Source organism: Colletotrichum gloeosporioides (genome assembly GCF_011800055.1).
Source record: "Colletotrichum gloeosporioides strain Lc1 chromosome Unknown consensus_17, whole genome shotgun sequence".
NCBI lineage: Eukaryota > Fungi > Ascomycota > Sordariomycetes > Glomerellales > Glomerellaceae > Colletotrichum > Colletotrichum gloeosporioides.
Genome location: NW_025544662.1, coordinates 2,336,003 through 2,353,195, shown reverse-complemented (window position 1 = coordinate 2,353,195; position 17,193 = coordinate 2,336,003). Strand labels below are relative to the sequence as shown.

Below are 17,193 nucleotides of genomic sequence, written 5' to 3'. Positions count from 1 at the left end.
GATGTTTGGGTGGGAATATTCTCCGGAAGTTGCTGAACAATATCAAAACGAATGAAGGGCATCATATCTCTCCAATTCTACAAATACTTCGACATACAAAGCGAATCTGCTGATCAATAGTCTCTCCGCTTATAACCCCTCGTCGACGGTCGATGCGATGATGAAGACTCATGTCATGAACATTCATGATCGGTAACGGATTACGTGCAATCACTATAGCTATTGAGTAACCTACCTTCTGAAACCTGCAGAAGAGATCCGAGGATCTTGTTGGGTCTTTATCCTCCGTTCTCCTGTCCTTCTACCGTGGAGAGCTCAGAGACTGCGCCCACAACGGCTATAAATGGAAAGAGATGGATTCGTGCTATTCTTTCCTGGGTCAATGAGCTGCTCCGATGGAGCGGCGATTTCGGTTGATTTAAGTTCCGTGTCCTAAAGCCTGGACATGACGTTCTTTTCGGTCCAGAATGAGCGATGCAGATTAACCATAAATTTCAGTTCGATAGCTTCAACGTCTTCGTTTTTCGCTTATTCTGTGCGATACATTGAAGCTAATGTATTGATAGACTTAGTTTACCTGAACGCTGCCGTTGTCTGGCTGAACAACTGACAGTTTTGACGCAATGGAGATGAATGAATATATCATGTGGTTGAGAATTCTAGTGAGACAATTTCCTTTTGGCTTTCAGGATTGATATGATGTTCTCCAGTAATGACGAATGCCAACCTGACATTATTCAAAATCACTTGAACCCTTGGGTGCCGCTTTCAACGGCTTGCATGCCCGCACCCTCATCAACCTGCCTTGAGCCAAGAACGACGCTAGCCCTCGTGAGGCATGATGCGTCACCCCCAGACAATCAAAATCCAGCTGAACTTCACAATTCTGCCTGCTCAACAGTCTGCCAGGCGGTCAAGTCTCAGCCCGACGCCCCGCTGGGCCGAGATATCCTTGGCATATTCAGCTGAAAGTCTGCCAAGGCTTCATCCATTTCTTCACCGGTGCTTGTTGTGGTATTTCATAAACTCTTCCTCTTCATATACTAGATCCAAACCATTGATCCCGGGCTCTCTGTGCCTTCATCTTCACAAGCGGCATAGATGGATTCCCGCAGCTATCCATATTTCCCGCCGCCTCCGGGCCAGCCCGGCGCGGTGCCCCCGCCCCCGCTTCCACCGCGCGCCGTTAGCCCGGCGGCTAGCTATCCTCCACCGCCGCCACCATCGGTCTCGCACGCGCCATATCGACCGTCTCAATACCTTCAAGCTCCCCAGAGCACCGGATGGTCTCCATCTACGTCTACTTCGAGCCATGGGCACCAGCAGTCTTCTTACCCCAGTTCACCCATCTCGCCCTCAGCCATTCCTCAAGGATATGATCCAGGGAAGTGGCCTCAACAACCGCAGTACGGGGCGACAAGTCCGTCAGGGCAGTATCAACATGCGGCTCAAGGAGTACAGGCTCACCAGAACCCAGCTTCTGCCTCACAGTTACCTAGTCCTAAGACCCAGGCATCTCAGCCCTTCTACGCAGGGTTGAAGACCGAAAAGCTGCTTGGCTCCTACCAGAATGTCAAGAATAAAGCTCAGCAAAGACTGTCACAGTATCTGGCGCAATCAGGTCAACAAACGCAGCGTCGTGACTATGGATCACCGCAAACGCAGACACACAATATGAGCTTGCCGCCAATTTCATCCATCTCGCCGGCGAGCACGACTTCACCGGTTCATCATCACATCCCACAAGGCAAAAATCAACAGGGCGCATATGAGATTTCTACAGCGGCATCTTGCCAGAGTCCTCAGTCGCAGTTCAAAGACGGTCCTTCACCATCGTCACGGAGTCACCACTACCCCCCTCCGCCGCCGTTATTAGTCAACACCCGGCCGGCGGAGAACCATAAAGTTGTTCCGGCTGATGCTCAGTACATCACCGGTGAGCCTTATCACTACCAAGAATTTGGTCCATCCAATGTGGTGCAGGAGGAGACATCAGCCTCTTCATCTGCACTCAGTCCTGAAGCTGTCGCACCAGCCGATCAACAGCACACATCCTATCCACCTCCGCCACCCACACCCCGAAAGATGCCCCTTGAAGGTGATGATCCGAATAATGGCCAAAGCAACTTCAACGATGCTGTGGCAAGTGTATCTACCAGCTCCGAATCAACAGCCTCTTCGATGCTGATTCATAACTTACCCCTGAGACCTGCACCGGCACCTTCTGGGCAGCGACCAGAATCCAAAGACTCGCCGCTCTCTGTTCAGCAGCGACCTACTACAAACACTGAGCAACTCCGTTTTCGGGAGGAAAATACCAGCTTTCAGAGCAGCCCTGAACGAACAAACACATCGAAGAGCTCAGACCCTGTCCTCGATGGATGGAGAAGAGCCGTACCAATACCCGTCTTTTCCGAAGACGGCAAGCCCAACGATATCATGTGGGATTGTCCCGAATCACGAGTCGTCGACTACGAGACTGATTGGTATCACCTACCCGACATCCCAAACTTCACCATCTGTACCTGCTGCTACGACATGTACCTTGCAGCTACTCCCCTTTCAGACTCGTTCAAACGTGTCCGGAGGCCCAGAGGGGCATGTGGCTTGAAGGCTCATCGCGTCACCAAAGTAATAATACCCCAATACCTGAAAACGCTAGACCCTCAGCCTCTCCGAGACTACATGACGAAACGTCTCAGCATCCAAGACTGTCACGGTGTGGGCGGCGTCAAGGGAACTGCAGGCGTCAAGTGGTTCAAGCCACTTGATGCGAGACTGAATGGCTTCCTTTCATGCGAAGCCTGCTTTGAAGAGGTAATCCTAGGCACAGCGTTCCATCAAAACTGGGCACCCTACGACTCAACTCAAGCCGAGGATGATGTTTGGGCGTGCGATATCTGCATTCCCTACATCGGTCGGATCTTGATCGACTACTCCTTGACTCGTACCTGGGAAGACTGGACCCAATCGACTGTCAAATACCTAAATCTCCCAAAGTGCGAAAAAGAATTGGCCGTTTCCCCCTTTTCTCGACAATGGGTGCGCTTATCCGGCGGACGCGTACCCAACCTCAAAATCTGCGAGAAATGCTTCGCCGAGAATTTGGCATCCACACCACTTGACTATGGATTCGAATTCATTCCTGTAGAGCCAATTACCAAGGGACCGAACTGGATGGAGGTGGCACTCGGACATCGCATACAAGAACCCGAACCCTGGCTCTGCAGCGTGACGAACAATTTCCCTCTGGTTGCGGCCATGTCCATGGCTAAAGACCTGAGAAACATCGATGCTCTTGTCAGAGCAGCAGAGAATGTCCTCGCGAACTCTCCGTGTACCGAGAAGGGGACCTCTCGAGATACGTGGTACACCTTGGCTGGCGGCGACGCGCCCGAGGACTTCAAAATCTGCCCGGCTTGTCACGCGGCGTGGGTCAGCCCTCTCAAGCTTGATCGATTCTATGAGGTAGAAAGAGGTGTAAACCCCACAAAGCCATTTGTCTGTAGTCTTCATCCCTCAAATCCGCGATGGACGGAGCATATTCATCGGTGGCAGGAGGCTCTTGAGACGGGTGTCTGGTCAAGATACTCCAACTGGGTCCGCGCGTTCGCCGATGTTCCACCCTGCGCAGGAGATGGACAGATTACGAACGCCAAGTGGTACGGCTGGGACGACTGCACCATATGTGCGGATTGCTGGGTCACTTTCTGCAAAGACGCACATCCCGCCGCCGCCAGCCTGCCGATGGATTACCACAAACAGCTCGTATCAGACGCGAGGATGTGCTGCATGTACTCCCCGCGCATGCGACAGAAATGGGTGGAAGCCTGTGAAGCAGGCAATGCAGGCGGTCTCGTCGAGTTCTCCAGGACGAGAATACAGGTGTACTACCAGACGGTGGTGGAGATTCGACGATTGAGAGTCGTGCACGAGATGCAGGTCCTGCAGTCCCAGAATGCCGGCACCCAGAGCCTCACCTGGGCATCCATAGAGAAGACCAGGCTCCTTGTTGGGACTGACGGGTACCAACACGGAAACAGCACGCTGGGATGGCATGCGACGAGCGAGGGGGCCACAAGTGCAGCGTACATGCGAGAGATGAATAGTCTTGCGGGCCAGTCTTGGGGCACACTGATCCAGATTGAGAATTTGCAGAACCAGTGGAAGATGTTCGAGTGAAATAGGGAACTGCGAGGCTGAATGAACTCACTGTCGTGGTTGTTAGGATTATTTGAGCAAATTTAACATGTTTCGGTCGCTCATTTCGAAGTCGGCACGAGCTGCTCCTACCGGGGTAATCGTTAGGAAAACAGTCTGAGTTAGGTACATGGCGTGAGATCGTCATATTCCGGTCCTGGTCCTTACCTTTGGATCCCTTCAAAAAGGCCTCACAGAGCGCCTGCACAGCAAGAGCGTGCTCCTCTAGAATAATCTTAAAGGGCTTTAAGCCTGTTCCAGGGAAAGTGACCGTGCCATCTGGTAGAGCCATTTTTGTCTGCATCTGGAGGCATCGCCGAGCCATGGTTAAAATTCAATCCCATAATAATCGTCACCAATATGCCATTGAAGAGCCGAGAGAAGGCAGCGCCAACGACGAACACCAGCTAGACAGAAATCATGCATGTATGAGGATACACATGTGGGATCTGCCCTGGCCAGAAACCTGTACCAAAAAGCTCATTGAAAGCAGACGGAGCATACGAAGTTTATGTTTGTGCTTCCGAAGTTTTGTGCATCATTTCTAATGTTTGATAGCTGAAACTTATGGGGTGTCCAGAACCTTCACAAATGACACTTGACTTTCTGCTCGGAGGGGACAACGCTATTGTTGAAAATGCTTTGGTTCGTGAGGGTTTCATCTCTGATTTCCACTAGCTAGCTCCTTGACCTTCCTTCCTGTCGGTGTGCATAAATCAATTCCAGCTGATACTCTGTATGTTAGTTGCTTTGCTATGGACGGTGAAGACATAGCTCATATTCAGGATGAAATCACGTATGCGCGCACACACAGAGAGAGACGTATTTATATATTCCCATCACTATTGACTTCTCCTCACCCGGCACAAACAAAGAATGACGATCATCTCTTCATTCTTAGCCCCAGAGTCATACCTAGACCGAAAAGAAGGTCAACTTCATCTTCGGGTGCTTTCACTGCTCTGTCTGAACAAGCCGACTTTCTTTCGTCCCTCCGCTGTTAGATTCACTGATACACTGCAGAACTTGAAAAACGGCGATAAAGGACGAATGCCTAGCATCGAATAGCACCATGATGATGAGCCGTAGGCAACCCAGAGTGTGATGAATCTCTATACACGCAGGACAATGCAACACGTTCTTAAGTCACGGGACATTTCACAACAATGCCCTGAAATTAGCATTTGCTGGGGTTCAGATTTCAAAAGTACCCCGTCAACTGATTGAACTTAAATAATACAACCCTTCAGTAAACGCATGTTCTATCTTGGTCTGATAGAGGCGGACGGACGAGTCATACTGCCCGTGATCTTGACCAATGTCGTGCCATGTCCGCACGCACATGTAGCAGTCGTGATTGCCTTTACCAAGCTCTCATAACCTGCTCCTCTCGGAATATCCGTATATCCATCGATATAAGTATCTGAACTTACGCAAAAAGACAAGAGAAACAATCGGAGCAGATTAAATTAGGGTCGAATCTGGTTGCGATGTTTCCTACAATCTCCAGCCCCATCTCATCAGACACATCCTGATCCCCCCCTGCGCTCCCCTCATTCTTTGCGAAGCATCCCCTTGACCATTTCCCCCTCATTTCAACTTTGGGTTATTCTTTCGTACCTAGCAGATTGCCAGCCTACGGGTACACGTTTTCAGCTTCTCTGTAACTGTATTTACGAGGTCCGCGTGGACCGGGCTAGAGACATCTCTATAGGCCAACATAGCCGATATTCAAAGAGGAATACCAGTCGCCTTCCAGAGTCCAGATGCCCTCTCCCCGTAACACCACAACCACTTATTCCATTCCTTGGATGGGGTTCTCTTCCTCCAATAGAGAGGTCACAGAACCATAACTTCCAACTTCGTCTCCTTCACACTCCTTCTAGTGCGGTCTTCTACTTCAAATGAGAGACCACACCTCAACAACCTTCAAACAAGGGAGACATCAGCAGCGTGAGGCCCAGAAAACGACACCACGCCTTCGAACGAAGTATCGATTGTTGGTCTGCTGCCACCAGACTTATCACTCAAAACAAGCAAACAAAAAGTTCATGTCAAGTCCTGGCACCTACCACACACGCACGGTACAAACTTGGTTTCACGACGGATATAAATGTCTGGTCGTCTGAGAAAACACGAGAAAACAACCAGAGCAATAGCATCAGACCATCGTGACGATGCCTCTGCTGCCTCTGCTATCTCACCACCGGCCCTCTCCATCATCTACACATAGCTCAACATCCTAACTCCCCTCATTCACACCTAGCTCGTCCTCATCCGCCATCGTCTCCGAATAAGCCAAAGATAAAAGTCATAGGCGACAAGACACGTTCAACCTCAAAGTTAGTCTTCAATAAATCTCACTCATCAGGTCCGATACCCTCATCAGGACCATGAGGCCCTTGCAACAGCCCAGTATCGATTGCAAACACGACATTCAAAATACATGATCTGTCATACCACCAACGGAACCACGAAACACTTGATAGATATACGTTATCCCCACTACCTACCGCCTCGTTGCGGGATGATCACAGCTTCATGATGGATATAAATACATCCACTTGCCGCAGTAAAGTAGACTCAAACCAGCAATGGCGCGCCGGGTAGCGGCAAAGAGAAATGAATCTCGGGTGCTGACGTAGTGCCCGTCGTCGCCTCCCACGTCTTCAGAGTCTGTGATCAAATCTCACTCAAGCATCATAGGGTACTGTTTTCTCGACGGTGCTCTTCACCTCTGCTGTTGAATGGTCTTTGAGTATTCACACGGATGATGATGATGATGATCAAGTCTTGCCCACCGTAGCCCGCTGCTCAACCAAAGGTTCTGACCTAGGAGAGCCAAGTCTGCCAATTGGGTAAAGACCTTGCAATGGCTGAAAATGCTTCATCATTTGGCGTGGGTTGAAATGCCACATCCAGCAATCACTGTGTAGTTTATATACCCCCTGCACAGCACCCTCACCCACCTCTTGAACCACATAGAATATCAAGCATCACAAGTACATGCAACAAATCAAAATCTCACACCAAAAAATACTAAGAATTAATGTCTATCCATAATCATTACCCATCAACACAACCCTCCACCTTCTCTCACCTTACCTCCTCCTCCTCCTCCTCATCCCCCTCCAACACAATCTCATGCCCATCCCCCTCCCACACAACCCAGCTCGCCAGCACCCCCAACACCGCCACCCCCGCCAAACCCCACCACACCGCGCCGACGACCCCGCCCGCCAGGCCCTGCCCGTACAGATACCCGCACAGCACCGGCCCGATCGTCCGCGCCGCGCTGCTCACGCTCTGCCCCAGCCCGTGTATCGTGCCCAGCACGCTCGGGTGCGGCGTGCAATTATTGATCAGGATCGTCTGGCCCGGCAGCGCGAACGTGCGCCCCAGCACCTGGAACAGCAAGACACCGACGATCGCGAACCAGATCGCCGGCCCGCCCTTCGGCCCCGGCGGCGGCGCGCCCGGCGTGGTCGGCACCACCGACAGATACGGCACGAGGAAGTACGTCAGCGGGAAGAAGTAGAGGAACAGCCGCCACGCGCGGACGGTGCCGAGGCGCGCGGAGAGGCGCGGGTACACGAAGAGCTGGAGCGTGATGCCGATGACGCCGAGGATGGCCATGGCGAGGCCGACGCTCTGCGGGGGCATGCCCAGGCCGCCGGTGAAGCGGAAGGGGAGGTGCGGCGGGGAGGTCGAGGTGGGCGTCGAGAGGAAGACGAACCAGAGCGCGTTGAAGGTGCCGACGTGGAAGGCGAGGAAGAAGTGCGCGGAGAAGGTCATGATGACGTTGCGGGTGAAGATGCGCCGGAAGGGCAGGCGGTGGGTGTAGCGCGGCTTCGGCCGCTTGGGGGGTGCGGGGTTCTCGGGGGACATTTCGACGTCGGTGCTGCTGGCGGAGCTGGACTGCAGCTGGGCGTAGGCCGCGTCGTCGAGCCGTATCGCGCCGCGGCGGCCGTGGCGGAGCCGGATCCAGATTCTGCGGAGGACGTTCGCGATGCTCGAGCCGAGGCGGCGTCCCGGGTCCGGACCTTCTTCGCGGAGGGCGTCGAGCGTCTCGTCGAGGCACAGCCACACGCTCAATGCCGCGCACGAGAGGAACACCGCGCTCAGAAGGTTCGGCGTGGCGTAGGGGTACTTTTTGAAGAACTCCACGTCGCCAAAGAGACCCGGGTAGCTGCCGGCGGGGTCGGAGAGGATGCCGCCGAGGATGGGCCCGATGATGACGCCGATGTTGAAGGTCATGGGCAGCAGGATGAAGGCGCGGGCCTGGAACTTCTTCTCGCGGACGATTTCGCTTATCATGGTCCGGAGGACGCCGACGTTGCCGTTTGTGGCGCCACCGATGCAGCGGAAGATGAGGGCCTGCGCGAAGCTCTGGGAGAAGCCGAAGCCGACGCACGACAGACAGGTCCCGAGGAGGCCGATCATGAGGACGGTCTTGCGGCCGAAGCGCTTGGAGTCGGCGAGGCGGCCCCAGATCATGGCCGTGATGAACTGGGCTGCGGTGAAGGAGGCGTGGAGGATGCCGGCCTGGGAGGAGATGACCGAGTCCGGGAGCGTCGGGTCGAACCACTTAAGTTGGTAGAACATGTAGGACTGTGAGCTGTGTTAGCGATATTTCGTGTTCATTCTCTTGTCAAGTCTTGGATCTCATGTGAGACGTGAGATGAGGACTGCGGGGGCAGAACGAGAGGAACAAACCTGTAGCGAAGTCTGCACGAGCGGCTCACTCAACCTTGTAAGCGTAATGACCAACAACTGCTGCTTCTGCGGTAGATCGCGCCACGCGATGGGCTTGGGCTTCTCTGGCGGCTTGAGCAGCTCCTCCTCCTCTCGCGGGTGTGAGAGCGCCGCGCCAGGCGCAGCCTCAACTTCAGGCCCGGACCCATCGAGAGTCCTCAGCATGCGCGCCTCTTCACCCTCATCGTCGGACTCGTCCTCTCGTTCGGAGTCGGCATCGTCGTGATACGGCGGTGTCTGCACCGACTCGTCTTCCGTGCGCGGCGGCATGGCCTGCCGTCGAGGTAGTGGTGGATGCGAATGATGCGTATGCGAGCTGCGGCAGATAGGCACGTCCGACTACTGCTGCAGGAATCTATTCGGGCAATGAACGACGTCGATCTAAGCACTACGCGGAATGATGTCGAGGCTCCAAGGTAACGAGGATGCAAAGAGAAAGATTGACGGATGCAAAAGAGGCAACAAGACGGTCTAATGGGGAGGACCTTTCCCCATCGGCAAAACCCCGATCTGCGACGGGACGGGATGGAGCCGGGGTCGGATATGCCCACCACTGGTATCAAACGAAACGGAAAGCGCGTGCCGTCAACCAAGGGAAAGCTTGCAACAAGAGTCAGCGCTTCTGCTCTTTCCCGCCGGCTAACAAATCGTCTTAACGCCGGGTTCAATTATTGTCGCAGACTTTTCTCTCGTCAAATGCAGACCGCCACACGACAGGTTGGCAGGCAGGACGCAAAGAAAAGTGGCGACACACCCCCACCAAAGCCGATCACGGCGCCGGCCAAGCGGGCGGTCTCCGTCCTTTTCTCGTCGCCATTGAAGTCGGGAATTCTGGGGAACTAACAGCCGTTTAGGTTACGGTTGCGGAGCATCCCGACCATCTCCGGTCGGCTGCATCTGCGGACCCAAAGGTTTCGATCAAAACGCATCATGTCAAGATCCTTTTTCTATTCGATTCCATCTCCTGCAGCGAAAGGGCATTGCATGCAGCGCACTGCACGTCAGTCCCATTTCGAACTCGGAGAAGACTGACCCACTTGCCGGCCACAATTCGATGTCGCAATCTGCCGAGTCGGTGCCGATGCCCACCGTCGTCAATGCTGTCCAGGCCGATGATGCCGAGCTAAAACTTAGCATCTTCCATCGCTCACAAGCTATCATCACAAACGATGCGCTGTCAACGTTCGACGAGGTTCGTGTTCGTCATTCAAAGGACTTTCTGGATCTTTGCCAGTCGAAGCCCTGTACCAAAACATTACATATACAAAACGCTTCAACGCGAGCGCAAAGCAGAACCTCGGAATCCAGACCGGTAACCGCATTTTATTCAGACTCGTCCCATTCAAGCTTGCAACGCCGATACTGCAACATTTGAAGCCCCTCACTGCCCGATCGCGTCTGAATTACACCATCTCTCGCGGCTGGTGGGCTGAGCCGAGCTCGTTCGCCCGGTAATCGCGGCTGTTGCTGCGCTCCTTAGTCGGCTGTGCCGGGTCCGCCACCATACTCGTCAGGCCAATGTTCTGGTGCGACGGCGGCTGGTAGGCAGGCGGAGCGCCCGCGTACGAATAGCCGCCCTGCGTGGGGGTCTGTCGCCACGGCTCCGGGTTGTAACCGCCCGGTTCTCTTCCGAACTTTGAGACGCCGTTACGACGGCGCCTCCACGTCCGGCCGAAGGTGAAGAAGATGGAGATGGCGATGAGCAGGAGGATCAGACCGGCAAGGAAGTAGTTAAACTTGCGGTTCAGAGCGAAGGAGAAACCACTGCACTAGGTTAGCTAACTGACAGCGGGAACTAATTGCGCACAGACGTACAGGAAGGCATTGAAGGTGCCGAGACCGATGATGATGCGGCCCAGCCATACGTGAACCGGCTTCATGGTCGTTGATTCGCCCGTCTTCTTGAAATGGGAGTGGTGCAGGAATCCAAGGGCAAATTGAGCAAAGCAGAAACCGACGACTATCAATCCGATAATCTGGTGCGCAGAGGTGAAGCCGCGAGACTGGGCTTACGTTAGTAGAATTCTCCATCAGGCGAGAGCCGCGACTTACACGGTTGTACCAGAAGCTGGTCAGGACACCCAAAACGAAGCCGATGATGACGAGCAGCAGAGCAACACCCTGGTTCAGGCCGTGCCACCTCACCTTGTCGCCCAGACGCAGAAGCACCACGCCGACGGGCATCAGGAAGACCAAGGCGCCGACCATCATCAGTGCATGGAAGATGGACTTCAAATCTCGCTTTCCATCATAGGCATCAATTTGCGTCGTTCCCTCGTTGACCGCATCATCCTTGAGAGCGGGAGCGTCTCCCGGACCAATCGTCCGCTTCATGTTGATGGTAAATCGGCCAAACTCTTCATGAAACTTGACCGACGAGTCCATCTTGCTCGAGAAGAAGCCTCCCTTGGGTCCCACAGCATAGATGGCCTTTTGCGTCTCGCTTGATACATCGACATATCCACCAGGCCAATTCCTGCAGTGTGCGGTGCACCGCGCGCTGAAGTACATTGAACCGTTGAAAACGCCGGTGCCAGGGAGGACATCCCAGGTGACGTGGTCGTAGTATGAGGGCTCGTAGTTTCCGTAGGCCACGCGCGGGGAGAAGGTGACGTTGTTTCCCGTCTCGTCGCGGTAGATCATCAGGATCAAGCTGCCCGCCATCTGGTTCTGGCCGAGGCCGATGGCCGCCCACTGCCGGTCGAGCGGGGCGCGAATGGTGATGAAGACATCTTCGCCGCTGTTCTCTGGGACCGTGAAGCCGAAGGCGACGTTGTTTTCGGGCGCGACAAAGGTTGACTGTCCAAGGTCGATCTTGTCTGAGGTGTCTGCGGCGACAGAGGGAGTGGCCAGCGCAACTGTAGTGGAAGCATGGTTAGCTGGGGTTCGCACAGGCCCGTGAAGCCGTCTATCGCGACTGTGCCACTTTGGAGATGCAAGCTGTATGACGACCTGCGGGGACAGGAAGGATTGCATGTCTCTGAGGGTCGCCAATGCGGGATCGCGGGAGTAAGCAGTAGTCGGGTGCCACTAACCTGCAGCAAGGGCAGCGCGCCCAAATTTCGAGAACAACATCGTGGCGCGCGTGTGGTGTCGTCGTTCGGCTTGTACGCCTCGTCGCCCTCAATCGCAATTCGTCGTCAGAACGTAGCGTTCAAAATTTGACGACGGAGGGGGATTAAAAAGGGAGAGAGATCACAGGCTTAGCGTAACGAACAGAGGTAGTAGAGAGAAGAAGCAGGGCAACGCAGATTGCTCCCCCATCGAGCGACACAAGCGGGAAGGGACGACATGTGCCCTTTCTCTACGGGCAGGTCTTGGGTCTTGGCATGCTCAGACGGGCGAACCATACAAAGCGCAAGTCCTGACTCCTTGTCAGGGCTCCCTCCCCTCCCTCTCTGGCAGCGCTACGTTCAGAGCGTAGTGTCAGTGTCGCTCTGCCCGCCAAAAGTGTCCGTACCTTTGCTTTACCACCAGGTATGGCAGTAATTTCGAGACCAGCACGACCCCAGCAACCGTCTGGGCAGATCAGGCACGGCCGAGCAGGGAACAATGAACGTTGTTGACACCCACGACACTCGTGGACACCCCGTCCCTCTCCCCAGGGGGCGCTAGCGCACGACGGGTGCTGATTCATCCACCTTCCCGCCAATGACAGGCCGCGCTTTAGTCCTCAGTTGCCCTGAATGGTGCCGTTGCCACCCCCTGGCTGAAGCTGCTCCAGGACTCCAGCTCCACCGACGTTGCTTTTTCGAATTTTAGCTTTTGGAGGGGTGGGAGGGGGAGACCCGCAACCTGCAGCCCGCAGCTAAATTGCGCCGCTGTCGAGTGTTTGACGAGAAGAGCAGGGCCGAGACCAGCTCATTTCCCTGCTATCCGCTTTTTTCTGTGTTTCCATGCAGTCAATCGTCATCCCCCGTTCTCGCTTCGGAGAGAAAGAAAAAAAAAAAACCATGACGATTGATGATGGAATCTGTGGGCTGACAGGCGGTTTGGTGCAAGGCTACGTGTGCACCGACATGTCGCAAATCACCAATCGACCGGGTCCCCAGCGCTTCTCCAGGTTTCTCCAGAATTTGCGACCACAACCGAGCGAACGGCAACCACGAGGCGAGGGTCAAGATTTACCGTGCTCTGCCGTGCCTCACTAATCGACCCGAGCAGAACACCAAAGCCAGAAGGCCCTGCCCTGTCGAAGGCCTTCATGACGAACGGTGCGTCTGGGCCATGGTCGGCCCCAACATGCTGATTGGCCTTCGTCCCATCCGTTTCAATGCGCCTGCCGCCGTCCACCATCGTTTCTTCGACGTATCGCGGACCAGCACCTCACACCTGCCGCCGCGCAAAACATGTGGTCGACAGGACAGGCCCAGGTTCATACTCGCAAAACAAAGTTTCTGCTCCTCGACGCGCAGGAGTTTTGGCTCCGTCGATATAGGACGAATACGCAAGCTCACCAGCACCAACGCTACGCGATCACGGCAAACTCTACGACATGTGAGACGTTTTGCGGTAGGGACTGTGACTATATTTGGTTTGGTTTTTATCGCGCATACTGACATATACCTCCATCAACATGAGTGCCTAGCGAGGGGCTGGGGCCGGCGAGGAACCTCCAAGGTGGAAAGACGCAAAACAAGGTTACCAGCCCACGTGGGGCACGGCAAGAACGGAACATGAGTTCGACGGTAGTCCGTCAACGAGCAAGTCTCACGACCTCTGACCTAGAACAGCTTGTGCTCCAGCGTCATCTCGGACTCGGGCTCGAGGCCGACGCAGGCACGGAAGATGTTGGTCAGCGCGGCGCGCTGCTTGCTGAGCGCGTTGACGACGGGCGTGCCGGGCGGCGTCATCGGCGCCTTGAGCATGTAGCTCAGGATGCTGAGCACGCTGTGGAAGCCCTTGAAGTCCTTGGTCGCGGCCCCGTCCGACGAGACGGCCTTCCACTGGATGCGCGTCATCATCTCCGCGACGAGCACGAGGTCGATGATCAGCGGCGACGCCAGCAGCGAGTCCTCGCACACGTTGAAGAGCGAGATGGTCTGGTGCCCGCCCATGAAGATCTCGGCGTAGTACTCGTCGAGCGCGCGCTTGTTGTCGCCCACCGCCGGCATGTACTTGATCACCACCGTGTGGTCCGGGTGCTCGCCCTCCTTGTACAGCACCGTGTTGGCCTCCACCATGTCGTCGACCACGTTGGACTTGGAGATCTCCTTGGACCGGAACTGCTTGTGCGAGCTAAGGTTCTTGCCGTCGTTGTTGCCGAGGTGGTTGTAGCTCGCGATGGACGTCAGCTTGATGCCCGCGTTGATGAGGAAGTCGACCAGCGCCGACTTCATCTTGGTCTGGCCCGACTTGAAGTCGTCGCCGCCGATGAAGGCCCCGTGCTTCTCGGCCAGCTCGATGGCGCCGGGGACGAAGGTGTTTTGCGGGGAGCCGTTGATGAAAGGCACCCCCTCGAGCGTGCAGGCGACGGAAAAGACGGTGGACGGGGACACTTCTTCATGACCCTCCTCAATGGCCTTGAGCAGGTTGTCGGCGGTGTCGTTGACGCCCGGGATGATGTCGGCATAGCGCTCGGTGTTGGCGGTCCACTGCACAATAATCTTGTCAAGGCCGTTGGCCTCCTTGAAGTTGCTTCGCCATGTCAGTCGTCTCCTTCACTAACTCCCCCAGCTCACTCACCGGATATCCTTGCGGATCTGCTCAACATGAGCCATGCAGGCCTTGGTCCCGGGCAGCACATTATCCGCCCGGTCCTCCTGGTTGGCAGCGATGAAGTCGGGGTAGTAAATGCTCGGCAGCGGGACCATCTCTCCCATCTCTTTCTTGACCTGCGCCTTGAGCGTCGGCTCCAGCACCTGCGCGCGGTCCATCGCCGCGGCCAGGTTCATCCCGCTAATGTCCCACCCGCCGATGGCGAGGTCGTTCGGGTGCACCATCGGCAGCAGGTCATGGAACGGGATGTTGACGTCCTTGGCCGTCGCGGCGTCCGTGCCCAGCTTGACGGTCGACCCCATGATCACGGAGCCGTAGTAGTTGGCGGCACGCGCGCCCTCGCGCGTGTCCCAGGTCAGCCCGCGGCGGTTGGCGAGGATGCCGGCGGTGACGGTCGTGCCGTTGTTGCCGCCCCACCCGACGAGCATCATGCCGACGCGGGGGACCTTGCGGTCCGTCTTGAACTCGTAGAGCGTCTCGGTCGGGGTGGCGACGTACTTGCCATTGGCGTCCTGCGAGACCTTGGTGGTGCGGTAGGTGTACTTTGACAGGATCTCGGTGTCGTTGTAGACGACGTTGGGGGAGTTTACGGTGAAGAGCTCGCGGGTGTGGCCACCGGCAGCGGCTCCGTTGCCGTTGGGGGAAAGGGGTCCGTCTCCGTGCGCGGAGCCCGCGTCTACCTCTGCATGGGGAGCCATGTTTTGTCAGAGCCCGAGGTAGAATTGGGGGTTTGGTTGTTGGGTTTTCAAAGGTTCAGGCAGATAGGTTGGTTTGGCTTGGTTAGATGCAGGCCTTTAGAGATCAAAGGCCGAGTCCGCTGAACCCCCGGGGGCGGCAGAGCAGCGGGCTCCTGCGTACGGATGATGGACCCTGTGTATTGTCAGCTCATGAACACATCGTGAAGAAGGAGAAACACCCACGAGTTGAGGAGGTTGGAAAACGTCTTGACGACGGGGGCGATCGCGACCCGTAAGCGCGATCAGATGGTTTGATTGGGTTGGTTAGTCGAAAGTCGGTTGTGAGATTGCGGTGTCCTAATTCTGCTGTCTTTACGAGACTCTTGTTATTCAGGATGAAGAAGAAGAAGAGGAGAAGTAAGTTGCGAAGCGGGCGTGGACGGGGCTGAGCGGCGTTCAAATAGTGTCACTTCGGGACGTCGGGGGCTCGGCTGGGTGCAGGAAAGCCGCGCGTGTGGTGTCGGTGGAACTGGGGGCGGAGAGACAATGGAGGAGGTGGAGCGTGGGGGAGGGATAATGCAGTGAGCCAGGTAAGGTAGGCTAGGTACACTAAGCTAACGATTACACGTCCTGCAGCTCTGGGTAGGTACACACAGACAAACTGCTGCAAGCTGTCAAGCGGTGTGAGGCGCCGGGTGTGATGACGATGTGGAGTCCCTATTTCTTCTGCAGCGCCGCTAGAGGGGGTGCTTGGCTTCTAGATAACGCGGACGGGCGGGCTTGGCGGGGTGGTTGTTTGGATGGAAGGTGATGGATGAACCGGAGGCATAAGTGTACGTCTGCGGGATTACGAGGGAAAGGCTCTATGCGAGACGGTGGTTCTAATTACGGCATTGGAGCGGGATGGAGGAACGTGGATTGTTGTTGTTTACGCGTACCTGGCGGTGGGCAGTGCAGCGTGGGAAGTTCAACTTACACAACGGCAGAAGGATGTTTAAGTTGTGGCAATTTCGGGATTGCAGAGAAAAGAACAGATTGGAGCTGTAGGACGGGGATGAATGTGATCTCGTGCTCGACGCTGTGTCAAAAAGCTATGAAGTTGCACAGATGGAAGCATCATTCTGTGTATGATCTGTTCTTTTTGGATTTTTGATGGTTGCGATTAATCCGACGACGGGATGAACTGCATGGTTTTCACATGTTCGTGGAAGCTAACAGTTCTTATCTCCGAGCCACGCCACACCCAAGATGAGAACCTCTCACACGACAGGCCCGGGCCCGTGTCTGCAGTAGGACAGATGCTTTCCTTTTTTACAGCAAGTCCTAATTACACAACTTTCGATGTGCATTGAGAATGCTATGAGGATGATATGAGGCAAGCACAACTTGTCCCAACAAAATCCTTCCTCTCCACGCAGTCCGACTCGGGGACAGCTGGTCTCGTGTCACCGACACAGCGGAATGGCGGGGCCATTTCGTTTCCTCGCTCCCCCAAAAGGCAGGGGGGGAAGGACGTTGGGGGCCGCCTGGCCGACATAGGAAGGAGGGGCTACCTTACCCAGGGCAGCTGGCGAGCGACGGCCCACTGGACCGCCTGATTGGATTCCGTCCCCCGGCGACCTCGGAGGCGTGGATTGCGGGTTCTTCGGCTGGATGTGGGGCGTGCGGGAACTTCGCTTTCAGGCGGTGGTCTTGAGTGAGCACCCTGACGGCTGAGACGAGGCATATGTTTGTCCGCCTCTGTCCTGCACTCAACATGCTCTACTTGTTACCCATGCCCCCGTGATCCCAAGAAAGCGGAACAGATCAAAAAGAAACAGAAACATTGTACATAACCCCCTCG

The 17,193-nt window shown here is 55.4% G+C and overlaps 4 protein-coding genes across 4 annotated transcripts; 1 reads left to right on the top strand and 3 right to left on the bottom strand.

Annotated features, from left to right (window-relative positions):
* Nucleotides 1–1,101: 1,101 nt before the first annotated feature.
* Nucleotides 1,102–4,182, top strand: GCG54_00011540 (uncharacterized protein; the record flags this gene model as incomplete). The annotated part of the gene is made up of 1 exon (XM_045411442.1): nt 1,102–4,182. One exon carries the CDS (start codon nt 1,102–1,104, stop codon nt 4,180–4,182), a length of 3,081 nt encoding a protein of 1,026 aa, XP_045268500.1.
* Nucleotides 4,183–7,296: 3,114 nt separating this feature from the next.
* Nucleotides 7,297–9,294, bottom strand: GCG54_00011539 (uncharacterized protein; the record flags this gene model as incomplete). Its single annotated transcript, XM_045411441.1, has 2 exons — nt 7,297–8,811; nt 8,917–9,294. Coding segments are annotated over 2 exons (1,893 nt in total), but the record flags the coding sequence as incomplete, so codon positions are not given.
* Nucleotides 9,295–10,358: 1,064 nt separating this feature from the next.
* On the bottom strand, nt 10,359–12,030 carry GCG54_00011538 (uncharacterized protein; the record flags this gene model as incomplete). The annotated part of the gene is made up of 4 exons (XM_045411440.1): nt 10,359–10,719; nt 10,771–10,958; nt 11,008–11,813; nt 11,991–12,030. The coding sequence occupies 4 exons, from the start codon at nt 12,028–12,030 to the stop codon at nt 10,359–10,361; spliced, it is 1,395 nt and encodes a 464-aa protein (XP_045268498.1).
* Nucleotides 12,031–13,679: 1,649 nt separating this feature from the next.
* Nucleotides 13,680–15,371, bottom strand: GCG54_00011537 (Inositol-3-phosphate synthase; the record flags this gene model as incomplete). The annotated part of the gene is made up of 2 exons (XM_045411439.1): nt 13,680–14,592; nt 14,641–15,371. The coding sequence occupies 2 exons, from the start codon at nt 15,369–15,371 to the stop codon at nt 13,680–13,682; spliced, it is 1,644 nt and encodes a 547-aa protein (XP_045268497.1).
* Between the last annotated feature and the right edge of the window lie 1,822 nt (nt 15,372–17,193).